We start from the raw sequence: 18,590 nt of genomic DNA, 5'->3' as shown, positions 1-18,590 counted from the left end.
CCCCTGTGACCGCCAGCTGGGCTCAGCCCTAGGTAGGAGGCAACTGCAAGCCACTTCTGAAAAAAACCTTGCCAGAAAAACTGCAGGGACTTGTCCAGGCAGTCTCCAAAGAATCGGACATGACTGAGCAGATTAAAAAAAATTTTTTTAAAAAAAAGCTTGTGGGCTTACCAAAACTGTGTTTGAGACAAGTGCGCAGTGCGGGAAAGAGGCGCGGATGGAAGCGGTAAATAAAATAATGGGCGGGCGACGCGTGGAGTAAAATAAGTGTCAGATTCTGAGTGCGCAACCCAGATCCCTCGCATGTGCAGTTCACAGTAGGGTTCGTGTTCCTATGAGAATCTAATACCGCCACTGATCTGACAGGAGGCGGAGCTCAGGTGGTAACACGAGTGATGGAGAGTGGCTGTTTTTGCTCGCTCGCCCACCGCTCACCTCCTGCTGTGCGGCCCGGTTCCTAACAGGCCACAGACTGGTACTGGTCTGTGGTTCGGGGGTTGGGGACCCTTGGCCTAAACCATCCTTCAGTTATTTTTTATGCTGTTTTAGTGTTTTTTTATTGCTTTCTAATGGATTATAACCTGCTATGAGATGTTCTAGATAAATCTCATAAATATTTAAAATAAATAAATCAAGTGAACAAAGGACAAGCTAGAGGACAAACCTTATCGAAAGCATACCTGCTATCTCTTGTATTCTCCTGTAGTTCTTCAAAATTAACCTCTTCTTTTTCTGAACTTTCCTTGAATGGAACCTTCCTTTCCTCCATTTTGCACACACAACGACTAGCGTCACAAACCCCAACGGCAACTGCGCATGTGCTAGCCTCAACTGCATGTACTAGCCTTGCATTAATTGAATTTTGGTTCGCATTAAATGCGACCCTGTATCAATTTAGAATTCACACTAAATTGAATATCAAACTATTTGAACTCACATTAATCACGACCTACCCATACAGAAAACTGGTGACATCACCAGCAATGTTCCCTCTGCGCACTTACACATCCATCACATGCTGGCACAGTCTCTGGCAGACAGCCACAGTGGAGAGCATGGGCCTGCCGAGCTACCCCAGCAGGATTTGAGCTTCAGCAGCACTTTAAATTGTTGAGCTGTCACGGCCTTCACAAAAGTACTCAGTGGGCTGTGTGCAGGTCATATGTTTAAGACCGTTGGTCTAATAGATTTAAAGTCCTATCAATCACCACTCTTGTACTTTTACATCCTCTAATCCTTGGCCAGGTTGCTTTGTGGTGGACATTTTATTTATTTATTTATTGGATTTCTCTCCCGCCCATCTCCCCTACAATATGCATGCAAAGCATCTAACTCAAAGCTCAACTCCATCATCCCTCTGAATGGCTCTTCCTTATTCCCTGTGCTATGCTGGAGGCAGACACCCAGGATGAGTTTCAGGACACCCATCTGAAGCTTCAAAGGACAATTTGTGACATCCACATAAATTTGTTCATGTTCACATTTTGACTTACTTGGGGATTTTCCAGTATGCGCTTGACGCCATCAACGAGGTGTGACAGGAACTTAGCTCTTTCTGCATTATTAAATAGGGACCTACGGACTGAAGCAATTTGCACTAGACATGACAGGACCTAAGCAAGGGGAATAAAATAAAAATGATGAATCGTTTGGAATGAGTTAGGCCCTGAGCAAAAATTGTATATGAACGGACCTGAAGACTGTGGAAAGGCAACCATCAATTGTCCTCTTATGGTGAGAGCTGTGGGAGGACAGGCAGGAAGAGCAAACCATTTCTTCCTGTCTTTGGATGTAGCTGGGTCCAGATCTGTAATACTGCTGGGGTCCCACCCACCCACTGATCATTTTCCAGGGAAAATCTATGAGACAGAGCCATACTCACCAGGGGTGAAAACGTGGGAGGGATGGAATGGTACAGATCAAAAAACAGCTGCAAGGTTGAAGAATCTAGAAAGGCTAAAAGAGAGTCAAGCATAATTTCATGGCAGACTTGAAAGAGGGCATTGCAAACATCCTTCAGGACCAACACTCAGTGCAGAGCTGGACTTAGGGCAACAATAAGCGCTACTTCCCTTGCCGGAAGATTCTGTGGGCAAGCAATACCTTTAAGCAGCCATTCCACCATGTTGTCTCCATTTAAACAGTATGACCCATTCCTCCTCCACAGACTGGTTTTAAAACCAGAGACTCTGAACATTTTATTTTCTTTTATGTTACATGCCCTTTATTTTCCTGTAAGTTAAGTTTCCCAGCCTCCATCTTTTAGATGCCCATGGCAATGAGTTTGGCCCTAATTCAGTGGGAGAATGCTTTCTGAAGTGCTGAGTTAAAGCATAAGGCAATTCTGCTGAAAAGACAAGGGGAAAAGTGATGCTGAGGAGAAGCTGCTTTCAGAGGCTCCTGAAGGAGGCATACCAGAAAAAGCCTAGAGGTTGCTACCTCAATTAACTGCATATCGATGTTAAGGAGTATGCTTGAAAATATTATTCTATTTTCAACCAGCACACATCTTTAAAAAGCATTTATGGTATGAACTGTAGATGAGCATACATTTATCACAGGGCACACCTGGGTCATTCCATGACAAATCAATGAAAGATGGTATATCATTTATCTTAAAATTCTGCACAGCCATTACGTATGACTAAATATATCTGCAGCCAATTTTTTTTCTCTCTGATGACTGAACTATATCACCTTCCTACTGCAAAAATATACTCTAGCTTATTTTTTTCCTTATGCACCAGAATGCTCAGATATGTAAGACTTACTGACAGTCAAAACATTTACAAAAAGAATCCAATTATTCAGGAATATCACCATTTATTATCTCCTAGGTACAGTTGGGTTTCTGGCAATGGCAAAAATTAATGCTCTGTGTTGAAGGTTAGCTCTTGGCTTGGTCTTGCTTTCTCTTTGATGAGAGTAAAGAAAACCCTACCAACCACTGCTAAGGTGTTCCTCCCCATTCATTTGCTCCAAAACACACTTTTTATAAATTGCTCATTAGAAGAAGGGAACTCTGCCTCCCTTCCTCAGTCCCCCTATGCATTCTAACCTCACAAGGATGGAACCCCAACTCTCCAAAGGCCATGGTGCACTTAGCTAATATTCCATATTATAAGAAACAAAAATTAATCAGTCATAACACTGCTGGTTTTTTGTTTGTTTTTCAATTGTCTACTGGTGTAGGAAACAAAACTTTAAGTATAATAAAAACAAGATGGAAATTTTTTAATATTTAGTGATGGATGGCTAAATGGAATATGCAGAAACAGATTTTTTTTTCCTCCAAAAAGAAGACCAGAACAGACTGTTCTGGGTTAAAGATCCCTATTCCACTAGCCATTCTGGAGAGAACCTCTTCTCTCACCTGGAATGAGCAGTAATCTAAAGATTCTAAACTTGTTGCACACGCTGCCTCTACTACATATTACAGAAATGCTTTTCAATATTTGAATGACATTATTTTCTCTCTATAATGATCACAGTAATTCTCTAAGCGAGGTACATATTTTCTTCATCTTGCAGGTATTGCCAAGAATTATTATTTTTGTAGACCCATTTAGGCAGTTTGCAGAATTGGCCAAATTGGAGTTAGTCACTCTCCATATGCTATGCCAACACTAAGGCAAAGGTCTCCCAAGGCCAGAGATTGGTGAATGCATGCACAAGACTCGAATTATGTCTACAATGATCAAGAGATCCATACAACTGCAAGCCTTTAATGCAACTTAAAAAAACAGAACAAGACAACCCTCTACCTGATCTCCAGCTGGTAGGGATCTGCACTGTGCAGAGATCATCTGATGACTCATCTGTTGATGTACCAATGAAATCAAAGTTCAGACAATTGTGTGTGAGCTTGAGAAGCTGCATAAGAAGGCCATGCTGGCTTTCATCATTCAAATTCAGGTTTTTCCCTGAAGCCTAAAGAAAGAAAAGTGAAATGGGCACACATTTTAAGATATCAGCTGAGTGTGAAACTAAAAAAAAATATTAGTATGGTTTTATTTCAAGTTTCTGGTTGCTTTCCTAAGGAACTATGAGTCAGTCCTATCCTGTATTCTTCCCATTTAAATCTACAAGCCAAATATCGAAACACCTGAGTACTGATCGTTTAGTAAGAATACCTCAATCTTATTCCTTTTGAAGGCAGTAGCAAAATTTTATTTGTAGCCTTAGCTTATAGAAACCGTTTGGTACCTTCAATGAATTGTTAATTTTATAGGGTTTCTTCCTTTTATATATGTATGTATTAATGGTGTGCTGTATTTTAAATTTTGTGTCATGGTCTTGGACTGTAAATAAACAAATAACGTAACACATAACAAGCCAAATATCTACATGCTGCTTTAAAGTTGCCTGGTAGACCTTGGACACATACCCTAGACCAAACTCTCAGCAAGCCAGTGCAGACTTCTGAAAGAGCTGCCTATCACTATAGATGCTGCACAGATATCTCTTGTAGCAATCTGACTAGAAACAACTAGAGCCTCTCAGAGCTCTGACTGGAAAGAGAATTCAGGCCACAACACAAGAATTCCAACAAGTCTTCAAGTGAGAAACCTATAAATAGGCAATTAAAGAAGGCAAGATTCTGGTTCATTTTTGCACACATTTTTTATGTGAAAGGGATGAGGTTTGCTTCTTTTGTGAAGGTGGGGCAGTTTGCACCTGTTATTTGTTTCAGAAATTGCTAGTAGCCCTCTTACCAAATGAGAATGAGGTCTCTCAGTACCTATGACTGGCTCCAGACTGGGATGTGCTGAGAAACAGGCAATGCAGAGTTATGAGCATGCAACTCGTTGGCAACTCATAGATGCCTGAGCAGTTCTTCTGGGTTCCCACAGAAACACCTGAGCTCCACCTCCATGCTACTGCTACGGTTTCAGAACATTAGCACAATGTCTTGTCAGCACAGCCTAATAATCCTACTTTATCATGCACAGCTGCTGACATACCAGGCTGCAGATAGAGAGAATTTCAGAGCTCTAAATCCACAGTAATCATTTTGCCTAAACCATTTTATTATTTGAGATCTTAGTATGAACACTAAGATCTCAAATTTTCTTACCTGTTTCAGTAAATTGCAAGAGAGTGTGAAAATATCAAACAAAGATGAGTCTCGGAACGAGGAGGCAATTTTCCTGTGCTTGGTCAAAGGATGTGTAGTGTCTGCCTGGAGATTGCAAAAAGGAGAAACAGAAAGACAGATTATCATTAGACTTCAAATACTTGCTAAGAGAACAAGAGCAAGGACTTCTGGGGGAGGCATAGTGAATTAAGCAAGTCTCCGAAAGAGCGGAGACAACGACCGGTTCTTCGGAACCTCTCTGGACAAGGAGAGGATGTGCTCTGGACAGCTGCTCCTTGCAGGGAGACTGCAGGACAGCAGTCTCCTGCAGGTTTGAGTTCTGGGGGATGAAGGGATCAGCCATTATGCTCACAACCGTGCTGGAGCCTTTTAAAAGACACTGGGTTAGCTAACCTCACTTTCTAATCACTTTCGGAAATTGTCTATTAACTATCTTAAGGCTATCAGAGACTTTTGGAATGACAAATTTGAAAAGCCACCTGGTGAGTTTACCTTCATTTTTTAACAAAAGAAAAATTAACCATAAGTTTAAGAATTTAAAGAATTGGAAATAAATAAGAGTTTGATCTAAGAAAGTTATAAACAAATTAAGGGTCCAGACAAATTTAGAATATTGAGACTTTTACTATAAGATTTTGGAAATAATTATATAAAATAAGCAGCTTTTCATGGGAACCAAACTGTTTTGTCTACCTTAAGTCATAACAGAGATTTGAGACTTAGGCTTTCAGAAATTGGACACTGGAGGGGACTAAAAACTCTAGGCAGAAAAGAAAAAAAAGTGTAAACTTGCCTTTGGTATTTGGTTAGTACGGGGATTTACAAAATGACATAACATGCTATAACATTTGAAATACTCCAGGAGATTTTCAAAGAATGGGGCCAGAAATTAGTAGCTACAATGTCAGTAATGTCAGCAATGATTTCTTCCTTCTACGGATAGACTATGTCCAAAAGATGTAATGAAGGAATTACAGATGTGGAACAAATTTTGCCTGATGCAGAAATATTAGAACCAGAAATACTAGATAATAAAAAAAAAGTGTGGATTATAAGACAGAGAAGGCAGCTAAAATGGAAACAAATGGCAAGTCAAGAGAATGACCTGAATAAGGACTTTCTACTGGATATACAAAAAAAGTTGGTTAAAGTTTTGAAAATCGAAGTGGAAATACCAAGAGAATAAACCAAGAGCGTGACCTGGATAATGACTTTTTACTGGATTTACAAAAAGCTTTGAAGCTAAAGCTTCAAAGAAGTCTTTCGGTTGGGAAAAAGAAAAATTGAAGAGAGACCAAATCCTATGACAACATCTGAGTAAATTAAATATCAAGATTGTCAGAAGTAAAAGGAAGGGATATAAATTTGGTTTGTTCGACCAAGGTTAAAATAAGACATTTTTATAAAGCTGTGGTAATCCTTTACGGACTTTTTGCTGATACCAGGACTTGATGATTTATGGATTTGCACAAAGATAAGGGAGGGGTTATGGGAAGAAGAGATATTTGTTTGTAACCTTATAGGAGGTGAAGAGATATTAAATCTGTTTTTACTCGTGATGAAAATCAGAAGTTGCTTCTTTATATATTTCTTTTTCTTCTTTTTCTTTCCTTGCATTTTTATTCTTTCTTTCTATTTCTTCTTCTCTCTCTGAGTTTAGTATGTATTTGCTTTTACTATTGTAATTAAAACCTTCAATAAAAATTATATTGAAAAAAGAGAGAACAAAAGCAAGGAGTCATAGGAAGGATGCTAGTAGAGGTAAGGCTGGGATAGCAGAACATCCTATAGGTGCCTTTCTACAGACTTGTCAGATAGAATCCCTATTCTTTTAGGACAATAGTGCTGAAGAAAATGGAGATCTAATCTGGGTAGGTTTGCCATGGGCTGATTATAGGGCACATTACCCACTGCCTGTGAACAGTCATACAGTCCCATTCCCCATTCAACTATCAGGAGAGGCTAGCCTGGCACTGTCACATTTGCTTCCATTTCTCTTTCGAAGAAAAGGATAAATGATATGAATTATTATATCTGTACACTGACAGAATCTAAAAAACCGCAGTAACACAAAAGAGTTGCTCAGTACTATAGTGTATATTAATTGTGGTATAGCAGTCTATAGGGACATAACAAGGGTCATGCAAGAACTGAAATACGCTACATGGAAAGTACAAAATATATTTTTGTTTAAGCAGCAGATAGTATCTGCCTGACTGATTCAATCTGGCTGGGCTGGTGCATTCTAGATTCCTTTGATTAAACAGTGTAATCTACCAGGACCCCAGAAGTGTGCCTTCTCTGTAGCAGTGCCTACCCACTGAAATGAGGTTCTCCTCGAGATCCAGATGGCCCCAGCTGCTGGTGTGTTGAAGGAGATTCAGGACCTGGCTCTTCTCCTAGGCCTTTGGTAAGGGTGAGCAAAGCCCCCTTGGATTGCATGGGGGTTTTTTTTCCCCATTCCTGTCTGGACCTTGTCATTTTTGCCATCTTTTCTTCATTATTTTTCTTATTGTATTTGTAAAGGTATTTTTACTTAAACAACTCTGAGCAACCCAGAGTTGGGAGTTGGGGGGCATACAAATCCAATCAATCAATCAATCAATAGGTTTCACCAGGGTTGGTGCCTGAATTTCATCTCCTTGCTACACCAGATAGGGGACCATCGTCTTCCTAGACTACATCTGCCCATCACTCTTTTCACGCCTGGAAGCCCGCTGCCCATATCTGCTGAAGCTACAATGGCTGCTGAGAATCAGCAGCAGAGGCACTTTCCCCAGCTTCCCTGGAAAGAGATGTGCCTACCCTTTGCATAACATCCCCTTCCCTTGGTTCTGACAGCTTGCTGCTACATGAAAAGAGAAGTGCTTTTTAAGTGCTTGCCGCCAAGTACTGAGCAATTAGCCTAATTTCAAGTTTCAACCTGCTATAGAGACCATCAAATGAAAGATCCCACTTTTTCTCAACAGCTGTCAATATACAAACAGCTCCATTAAATTTTATAGCTTTCAAGCCATGGGTAGTCAAATATCTGCATACTTGTTAGTAGAAACCAGCTTTGAGATTAGGAAAAAAAGTGCAGCCAGGTTTGCAGCAACATTTAAGAGTGTAGCATTAAAAACATTTAAGACTGTAGCATTTGTTGTTGCTGTTGTTCAGTCGTTAAGTTGTGTCCGACTCTTCGTGACCCCATGAACCATTATCACTCCTGTCCTTCCTGTCCTTCACTGTCTCCCTGAGTTTTCATGCTCACTGTAGCATTAAACTCCCTTTACTACATTGTACTTTCCTGCAATATAGTGGACAAGCCTACTTCCAATCAGCATGGCCTTTGAAAGAGAGGCAATGTTCCTTGGCACAGCTACAGAACTACAGTTTCAGAGTTCAAACAGCATCCTCTGCACATCAAACAGAAAGCCAGGAGTCCAAACCAATACCCCTGGTCCCTCTTGACTACTTGGCAGCCAAGTTCCTCCAAGCCTCTCTACATTATGTAGAGATATCACAGTAGAAGCCTAGGACTGCTGAAGGAGTGGCATGTTCCAGACCTAACAAAGCTTGGAGGACAGAGGTTGCCACCTGTGCTTCGGTGTGGAGAATACTCTAGCCTTTGAGTTTTCCCAGAACCCTGCATCATTACCATACAGGATGGAAGCGAGCAGATATTATGAAAGACTTCTCCAAAGGAGCAGCTACAAAAATAGGAAGTTCTTTGTGAACCTAAACAATATTACCGAATAGTGGGTTATCTCTTCCGAGATCACCGTTCCATCAAAAGTACTGCTTCTATAGCCTCAGGAATTGTGCCAGAAAAGGCCAGAGATGGTAAATGTCAGTAGAATGCCAGTTTCTTACCAAAGACATGTCTATACAGACAAATCAGCGCATAGACACAAAGCAGCGCAAGGCAAAATAAATGAATAAAGTTGACACTTACTTCACTGAGGAAGGCTGAAGCACTTACTTGATTAATTTCATTTGTTAGCTGAGACAAGATTGTCACTCCTATGATGCAGTGCTCAACACTGTCCTGGAGAAGGAAGGGATGGAGTTGGATTGGTGAGTGGGCACAAAGAAGACCCTTACCATCATGCAACCAAAGCAGAAAAGGTCCCTTTGGCAGAAATAGGTGTATGCTCAGCATTCTATTGTTGTGTTTTATGGCTTAAATTTATTACTGTGGATGACATTGAGAGGTACAGTAACAATATTTAGTTAAATAAATAAACAGTGCTGTCTGGCAGGCATCCTTACAAGTAATAACTGCATCCCTTCTCCAAAGGGAAGTGGGGTAGCACTAGAATTTTCTTTACTGGGCATCAGGAAGGCCTCCAACCACATTTTGCAAGCAATTGAGATTCACCCACAACTTGTCACCACAGCTCTGCCCCCTATAGTAATTGTTTTGATAGCCAGTAGATCTATGGCAAAATCCAGCTATGGGCCCAGCAGATGCTGCACTGTCTTTTTAATTTTATTTTTCTTATATATCTGACAGATGCTAACAGCTTGTTATACAATTCAAGGCAGAACAGGAGTCTGTCGTGCCCTTTCATTCTGATTTCTGCTCTTCAAATACCTACAAATATGTTTCACAGAGGATGAAGTTAAGTCATTTTCTCATTCCAGTAGGTAGGCCAAAGGATAGACAATGCAGGGGAGCAAATTTTGGCTAAGCATCAGAAAATAAATTCCAAACACAGAAGGAGGCTGTTTTAGAAAGCATTGGGGTCTTTTCTGTTGGGGATTCTGCAGCTACATTTTGCATGGGGGTGGGGGACATTGAATTAGATGGCTTTGGAGTAAATCAATAGCCACTGGTCCTCACCTAAACATTCAGTACATCCTAATTCCTCTTCCTGGAAGCTTCTGGTTGGGCACTGTGAGAAACAGGATGTTAGATGGTGTATACCTCTGATCTAAACTATCAGAGACCTAGTGATTGGGGCAGATAAGAATTTCAGCATTTGGATCTGCGGTTGTCTTTTTGCTGGCCTGATATCTAGAACGGTACTGATGAACACTGGTTGTGAGAAACAAGCCTATTATCAAGGAAACAAGAATAGAAACCTCCTAGCAAAACCATTATATGCAAATGAGAAGTGGAAGAGATAGATATTGACAACTAACCTGCAAAAATCTTGTGACGTCAGTGATGACATTTCTGAAAACATATTCATCCTTCTGGCAGTCAAACCAGCCCAGCTTTGTGATCCTGGCATAGAGCTGAATTAGTGCTTGCGTAACGAACGTGGCCAGCTTAGGTCTGGTAGCAAGATAATTGAGCACATAGTTTCCTGAAATGTGTGCATCAAATGAAGAAGTGTTTAGGCAGAAACTGGTAAGTCACTGAAGCAAACGCTTGCAACTGGGGCTATGTTACAAACAGCATCTGTTACTTGTTGCATGGAAGACCCACCACACACCCTATATGGGGAAAAACCAAATGGTGAGGGGAAGAGGAGTGGCTCTGTAGTGAGACCTCAGCCAGAGGAGCACACCATTCAGCTTGGAATGGAAACATCAGGTAACATCTGGTCAAAGTTACTTGTGGTTTAATTACACCATGTCTAGATTACACTTTATCCAAGGGCAGCAGCGTTTAATGTGAAGGTCCACAGAGCTTCCAAGAAAGAGCTGCATTTCCTGCCAGGCCAAATGTAGAGCTGCTCTGATCAGTCAAAGCCCTTGGGGTGACATCTAAAAGACTGACAGTTCCTGCATGAACCTGCCCACCTATAGCAAAACTGCCTTGAAAGAGCCAGGCAGACCAAGGAGGAGGGTGCTTCTGAAGGCATTTTTGATGGGACTGGACTTAACATTTCTTTTGGTGTCCAACACTCCCTCACACTGTTCACAGAGACTTTTTAAACACCACTGTATGGTACAGTATATTCTAAACAGTATTTCTCAGCTTGTCAAATTTTAATTTTAATATGTGCTATCAAGGAACAGGGAACCATGCATGTATAAATAAGATAGGCAAGGCAAGGCAAATTCATTCTTTTTCTCACACTACAGGTAACTTTAAAAAAACATTAAAAGAGAGGATTATGTTAGTGTTCACTTCCTTTCCCAGTATGTATTCTTAAGCTTTTCCAACAGCCAATCCTGATCCTAGGCACACTGGGCTGAACCATTCAGCTCTGCTTTACTTACGTATGTCTATGCGCTGTTCCAAGGGCAAAGGGTTGTTTGTGCGTGACACCAGTTTTGTAAGGCATGTAGCTGCCAATAATTGGGAATAGGATGACTGTAAAACAAAGGCAAAGAAAACAAAGGATTCATATCTAAGGATAAATTCTGTGATTCTACTGACAGCTTTTGGTGATCCTCACAAACATTCACACAGGCAAGACTGCACTAAAGAAGGCAAGAGCAAGCAAGCTCTAGAATAATATTCAATATTCAAAATATTTACAACAAGCACAATATGGCTTCAATATTTCAATAAAGAATGAAGACAGCTTTGGCTATTTTGCTTTAGCCTAAGGGTATAGGCAAATGTGTCACTGAAATAATTTATCCTGAAGGCTTGCAAACCTTTAAGGAAATACAGAACTCAGTTTGTGTGTGGATTCCTAAGTGATGGGATCCTGGCACATGGAGACTTTCGTCATGCATATTATAGCAAGCACGTCTAAGCTCTGATCAGCTAACCTGAAGAATTAATGGAGTCTTATTTACTTAATCTGGAGACCTCCTGTATCAAATTATACAGAAGAAAGGCTACCCTAGAAATTTAATTTCTACTGTGACAGTTCTTTTATGTAAGATGTAGATATGGCTTGAAGCCTATCAGTTTCATTTTCCTTTCTCTCGACTTAAAGTTTATTTTTTTTATCACAAATCCTATTGGACAGTTCCAGTTACAAGGAAGTGTCTTTTATCCTGCTCTAAAGCTGCAACTTATATACTACTTACAGTTGCCTTGACTGAAGCACATAAATAAATGAGGACCAGTTCAGGAATGCATTTCCACTGCTTTTTCATTATGCCCTCTTCAGTTTATGACAGTCATGATAAAGAGAATGCCTCAAGTACATGTACATGCAACAAATGTTCAATATACATGCAATGAAGGCACCATGGAGGTTCTGGGTTTCTACTTTACTGCGCTTGTTCAAGGAAAATAGATTGAAACATATGAATTGAATAGGAGAAATGACTGGTTCAGAGTCAGTAAAAAGCAAGTTTTTATGAAAAATTATGAACTATTAATTATTATGAATTATGTGATGTACCAATATTCTAGACTGATCTCATTGCAAATAATCCCTTGCAAATTCTATGGCCTCACTCCCGTGGCCCTTCACTCTATATCTCCACATTCCCTATAGAATTAGGGGGATGAAGGAGCCACGAGTCACTTGTCTTCCATCCCCATACTAGGACCCTCTGTCCAACAATAAGGGATAATGCTGTGCCATTTTTCATAAAAAGATCTTTCACCTAACAACTTAAATACTAGATGTCCCAATAACTGTAGAGAACCTACAGACATATTTGGCATGACCCTCAATTTAAAGAATGAATGTAGTCCAGAACCTGCTATTTCCAATGCTTTCCTGTACCAAGTCATCAGCATATATCCCTAAACATGCAGAAAACATCCAGCCATTTCAAAAGTAGTTTTGTGGGATTATTTGTCTACATACACTCCCTCTTTCAAGGAGAAGCTGGCACTTGTTCAAGCAATCTGGGCTATTGGTAAATTCAACCAAGGCTTTCTCTGCCTGGAGCCGTGTGGTGGTGTCAGTTGTCTCATACAGTTGCTTGCACAGATTCTCTAGCTGGGCTAGACTCTGGAACAAACCAAAGAGAATTTAGTTAAGATTTGGTGGGTCTGCCACTCTGGAATATCATATCATGATAGGAAAAGCAGAGCTCCACCAGACACTTTAAAAAACCTAATATACAGTCTCTGGTTTTGTGTTATCACTACTGCAAATCCTACTAAAATATAATTCTTGTAACACCTGACACTACTAAGCTTAACAAACTGTAACTTTTGTTTGAAACTTACAGGCTCTTTGACAATGTAACAGAGCTATTTCAACAGTGGGACCGACTATTGTGAAATATCAAAGATGTTTGGGAAAAAAGATGTGACAGTGGAATTTCTCGATTGGACCATTCATTTCTCAAGAAGTGTGCTGCATTTAATAAGAACTGAAATTTGAAGGATGAAGTCTACCTTATGGGACCTGCATACTTAGATCAGTCTAAGAAAAGCCAAAAACAACCTCTACCCACCCAGCCACACTCATATATTTTGCACCGGCACCCCAGAATTGAGATGTTCATAAGTACATAACATCCTGAATCAACAGTCTCATTCAGGAAAAGTTTAATGAACTATATCACAAAAACCAAGGAGCAAACAAATCTGGACAATATTTAAGCCTGCAGGGAGGAAAGTATGTCAAGTATATAATCTCCAGGTCCTGAAGGAAAGGTGGAATATAAGTGGATCAAATAAAGGTAAACAGCAGAATAAACTGTCAATATGAAGTTCCATTAGATCACATCAGAGCTAGAATTCATTATATGGTTATATGAAAAGACTAACTTCAAACATTTCAAACATTTTTTACTTCAAACATTTTTCAAGATGGTTTTGAGAGACTTTCTCTTCTTAAATGATAAAATATGAAGAACAATTCAACTCTCTTGTGCTCGATTCTACATCTTCCTCCCAGCAACAAAGTACTGCAGATAATTTTGGACTGACACTAAATTAGCTTACACACTTATTTCCCAATTGCTAACTAATGAAGACAAGGGCTGGGACAAACAAAGGGTGGGAATTATTCTTCAATGTGGTTGGACAACATCAGTTCTTGGAGCCATGATAATAGTCATACTGGGCATACAGACTATCTAGCAAAGGAGTCTGTACATATTAGATAAGGGCTAAAGCATGAAACAGCTAGCCTGAATGTAATGAAAAGCCAATGTATTCCAACACAAAATCTCTCAACAAAATATACCAAGTATTGCCTCTCTTTGTGCAGACTTTTATTATTTTTTAAAACATTTATATGTTAAAAATATAAAGAATTGCAGGCAGGCAACTTTTTGATGAGGCTATGGGCTGGGATCTTATAGGGAGTTTCTTGGGCTTCTAGGAAGACCTAGTTTTAAGCGTATTTTATGACTTTCATTAACAGCTTTGTGCATCTCCAACCTCAAAATTACAGGAGGCTGTACAATCAATTTTTAGCAATTGCGGTCACAGGCAGTTCTTAAAGAAAAAAAAAAAACAGTCTCAGGACCACCAAGCCTCCAAATGCTCACTTCTGCTCTGTGGAGCTGAAACTGTGTTCCATCCACCCACCTCTCATTTCAACTTCTCAACTACCCTCATAGGAGATACAGCAAGTAGCCCAAACTTGCCCAGTGAACTACAAGGCTGAATGGAAATTTGAAACTGGATTGCCTTGGTCCACATCCAAGACTTCCGCTGTTCTACCATACAGCATCAGCTTCCCAGAGGAGATATTGCACTCATCAAGCCTTACAAACAGAGAAAGGCATTTCTATTTAGCTTAGCTGAAAGATATCAAACATACATTCAGATTAAGCAGAATAGATTCTACCAAGAAAACTGTAATGCAATGCTCAATACCAATACCAAATAAGGGTATGCCCAGTGGCATTTTATTTTAATCTCCAATTTAGTTGTTGATGAGCAAAGCATGAAGTTACCTTGAGCATAAATATCTTAGGAGTTCAGGACAGTAGACCTGACTACCTTTAGAGGCCTTCTGGACAAATAATAATGTAACCGTATTAAAATAAAGAAATGGTAGGAGGCATACTGGTAATTGTGTTAGGGCTATCTATGGCATCACACGTAAGGATACTGCAAATGCACAGAACATCTTCTACAGCTAAAGGCTGAAAATATTTCAGCAAAGGCATTTGACAAAATAACCCATGACATTCTGATTAGCAAGCTAATTAAACTGGTGCTGGATGGTGCAACAAATAAGTGCATACATAGCTGATTTCATTCTCATCAAATGAGAGTGAGGTATTGAGTGGAGACTACTAGGCTCTGAGCTCTTCAACATTTTTATTAATGATCTGATTGAGGAGGTGGAGAGAAAGCTTATCAACATTTCAAGTGACACAAAACTGGACAAAATGACTAATACTCTAGAATATAGAAACCAAATTCAAAATCATCTTGATTACAACACATAGGGAAAAAAAAAGATTGGTTTCTAAAAACCAATTATGTGATTCCATTCACAAAATCAGCATGTCATGTGATACTTTGTCAAATTCACTGCCTAAGTTAAGATTAATGATCATATAATATAAGGGTTGATAGAGGCACTGGAGAACTTCTTGTCTGACCTCAAGCAATAGAGGAATCCCATACTAATGCATCCCCAAGAGATGGTTATTTAGCATCTCCTCAAAGATCTAGCTCACCATATCCTGAGGTAGTCTGTGCCATTGTTGAAGAGCTCTCATCACGAGAAATGTTGATTTCTGATGTTCACCTGAAATCTACTTCCTTGTAATTCAACGATATTGATTTTTGTTCTGCCTTGTGGAATGATTCTGAACTATTCTGCTCCATCTTTTACATGATAGCTTTTCAGGTACACGAAGACAGCTATTGTTTCTGTCTTCTCTTGTTCAGGCTAAATATACCTGATGTCTCCAAATACTCCTCATTAGTTCTCTCTCTCAGGCTCCTTGTCACCTTGGCTGTTCTCTTCTAGACTAAATCCAGTTTGTCAATGTCCTTCCTAAAATGTGATGCCTAGAGCTGGATACAACATTCTAGATGTGGTCTAGCTTTTAAGACTGACACTTCATGCAGCCTAGGATTACATCTGCTGGCTATGATTTTTCCTGATTCAGAAAAAGCCTTTTACAATTTGGAATCATCTTGCTGATGACCTTGTACTTACAATTACTCACCCTAAAGACTCTTCAATATTGTTAATGAAATGTATACTGCAGTATGTTCCTGTATAATTAAGATTAATAAAGAAAAAACAAATGCCAACCTGCAACTTGACAGAGGAAGAAAAGCAATACTTCTACCACATAACGAGCTTTAATACTACTATAAAGAAGGGCAACTATTTATTATTTCAATTCATGTTTAGAAATTTATCTGACAAGGATTTATTCAAAAATAATTATTTACCAAGTTGGAAAACTGTAATAGCAGGTATTTCTAGATGAAAAATACTAAACTTATCTTGTTTGGGAAGAATTGCAGCCACTAAAAAGAACATTTTACCAAATCTCAATTTTCTTTTTCAAATACTGTACATACTGAAAATAAGGTGATTGGCACAGATAAGTAATGGATTACATATAGTCCAACAAAAGATCAAGGATTAAATTCAAGATTTTGCAGGATTTGAGAGAGTGAGGAGATTCCAATTTCAAATTATAATACCATGCTAGTTGTTTAACATGGATCTCAGAATGGATTATATTCTCTTATGATTCAGTTATTTCTACAGAAGGTGCAGAACTTCCAGATGGTTTATATAAATACCTTTGAGGTGATACAAATAGGAGCAAAAAAAAAAAAAATTATAATAGATTATCTCCCTTGGTCTGTGATATATGTAAAGGAGCTATTCTTGCTTAAACAAAGTTAGACTTCTATTGTAGATATATACCATTAATGTTTATTCTTGCTGTGGCCAACATATATCTTCAAAATTGTTACATTTTTAATGTTTTCTATTATTACACCTAACAGAAACATCTAAACAAGGGCTTCTGGGTGGAAATCATGGCAGACTAATACGCCTCCGCACTGTGGGGATGACTGAGGCAAAGACTAGAGGCTGGGCGGCAAGCCCGGGGTGACAAAGCTTCTCTGGACAAGGAGAAAGTTGTGAGATTACCCACTTGAACTCTGCAAGGCAGGTACTTACAAAGAAACCCATGGGATCTGGTGGGGACCTGCAGGTGACTTGCGAGAAGTGCCAGGAGCCAAGGAAGGAAACAGCATGCTCACAGCCTCAAGCAGAGCCTGCCTAAAGGATACTGAGTTTGCCCACTCCACCTTCTAGAGCACACTGGAGTGGAGAAAATTTATAATGTACAAAGATCTTCCATGCAGCAGAGTGCCTTAAGCCACCTGGTGAGTGCACCTTTTCAATCCACGGGAAAGATTAACGTAAAAAGTGAGGAAACAATTATGAGAATTTAAAAAGAATTAATAGCAAAAAGCTTGCCAAGAGTTTGAAATATGAAAGTTAAAAATGGACTAAAGGAACAGCTACATTTGGAATATTGCTTTATTTAAAATACTTTTGAATTAATTAAATAAATAATACATACCTCCGTGGGAAAAAGGATTGTTTAAACTTGCTTAAGATGATGATTGGCTGACTTTGCTCAACAAAGAGATAAGTAGAGAAAGAAGGGAAACAGGAAGCTGGGAAAGATCTTGTGACCACAGATATAGGGGGTGCTGAAAGGGACAACAGAATCTGAAAGGGACAACAGAGTTAAGAATATGGGCAGGGGGGAGCCTTTCTTTTACTGTTTACTTCTTTCTGGATTATAAATTAGAAAAAGGACTATCAGAAGAGCAGAAAAATTACAGAAGGGAGGAGAGGATCATTTACAGAGGGACAACAAATAACAGAAAAAGGAATTACACCAGACATTTTACAAAGGATGTTTGAAGAATTGGGGAAGAATGTTACAGCATCAGTAACTGCATTAGTTACTGCACTGGTGGAGGAAATATTTGTAAATATGGAAGAAATTATGAATAAAAAAATTGAAGAATCTGTAATATAGATGAGTGAAGAGGTTAAACAAATCAAAGAAAAAATAGAAATTTTGGAAAACAAGACAAATAATAAATTGTAAGATGGAAAAAGATTTAGATAATGTGGCATTGCTGGAATTAAGAGAGAGAGAATTTTATTTAAGACTGAAAACGGTTCCAGAGGAACCTGGCAAAGATATCAGAGAGAGTTGCTGAATCTCTAACGAAGTTTTTGGAATGTGATGAAGAAGATATGGATGCAGAAATGTATAAGGTGCACAGAATCAATAGAAAATATGCAAAATTAAGAAAAGTACCAAGAGATATACTTGTGCACTTTGTTAGGAAGAAGACAAGAGTCCAGGTTCTACAACATTTCAAAACTAAGTTAAGAATAAGTAATTCACAAGTAATTCTGCTCAATAAAATACCTAATACTGCACAAGAAAAAAGAATACACCTTTTTGACAGACAAACTTAAACAGAGGAGGATTCCATTCCGCTGGGACAAATTGGAATGAGTAATTTTAACCTTTAAGCAACAAAGATGCCAAATTAATTCAATCCAGAAGGCGAAAGATTTTTATGAAAGATCTAAAGAGGAACTGGAGGAGATGCAATTGGATCAAAAGGAGGGAACTATACAATAAATACAGCAAGAAGATCAGGAGGAAACAAATGTGTTAGGCGCTACAGGTATAGACTTTTCTAAGTTTACAA

The 18,590-nt window shown here is 39.1% G+C and overlaps 1 protein-coding gene across 2 annotated transcripts in view; it reads right to left on the bottom strand.

Moving 5' to 3' along the window:
- The window catches only part of XPO7 (exportin 7), a 71,445-nt gene that overhangs the window by 35,347 nt on the left and 17,508 nt on the right, over positions 1-18,590 (bottom strand). The window contains exons 2-9 of one of the 2 annotated variants that reach the window (XM_088151958.1): positions 12,757-12,903; positions 11,258-11,351; positions 10,229-10,395; positions 9,036-9,128; positions 5,078-5,182; positions 3,765-3,930; positions 1,883-1,956; positions 1,494-1,613 (exon numbers count right to left, since the gene is read on the bottom strand). In XM_088151958.1, coding sequence (XP_088008084.1) covers positions 1,494-1,613; positions 1,883-1,956; positions 3,765-3,930; positions 5,078-5,182; positions 9,036-9,128; positions 10,229-10,395; positions 11,258-11,351; positions 12,757-12,903 — 966 coding nt within the window. The remainder of the gene's footprint in view (positions 1-1,493; positions 1,614-1,882; positions 1,957-3,764; positions 3,931-5,077; positions 5,183-9,035; positions 9,129-10,228; positions 10,396-11,257; positions 11,352-12,756; positions 12,904-18,590) is intronic. The other variant, XM_088151959.1, reaches the window with a different exon arrangement.

The sequence above is a fragment of the Python bivittatus genome, unplaced genomic scaffold (genome assembly GCF_059951505.1).
Source record: "Python bivittatus isolate LINGU-HERP-01145 unplaced genomic scaffold, Pbiv_v1 ctg000680_np1212, whole genome shotgun sequence".
Taxonomy (NCBI): domain Eukaryota; kingdom Metazoa; phylum Chordata; class Lepidosauria; order Squamata; family Pythonidae; genus Python; species Python bivittatus.
The sequence above is the reverse complement of the archived record's forward strand: the minus strand, read 5'-3'. Positions and strand labels throughout refer to the sequence as shown.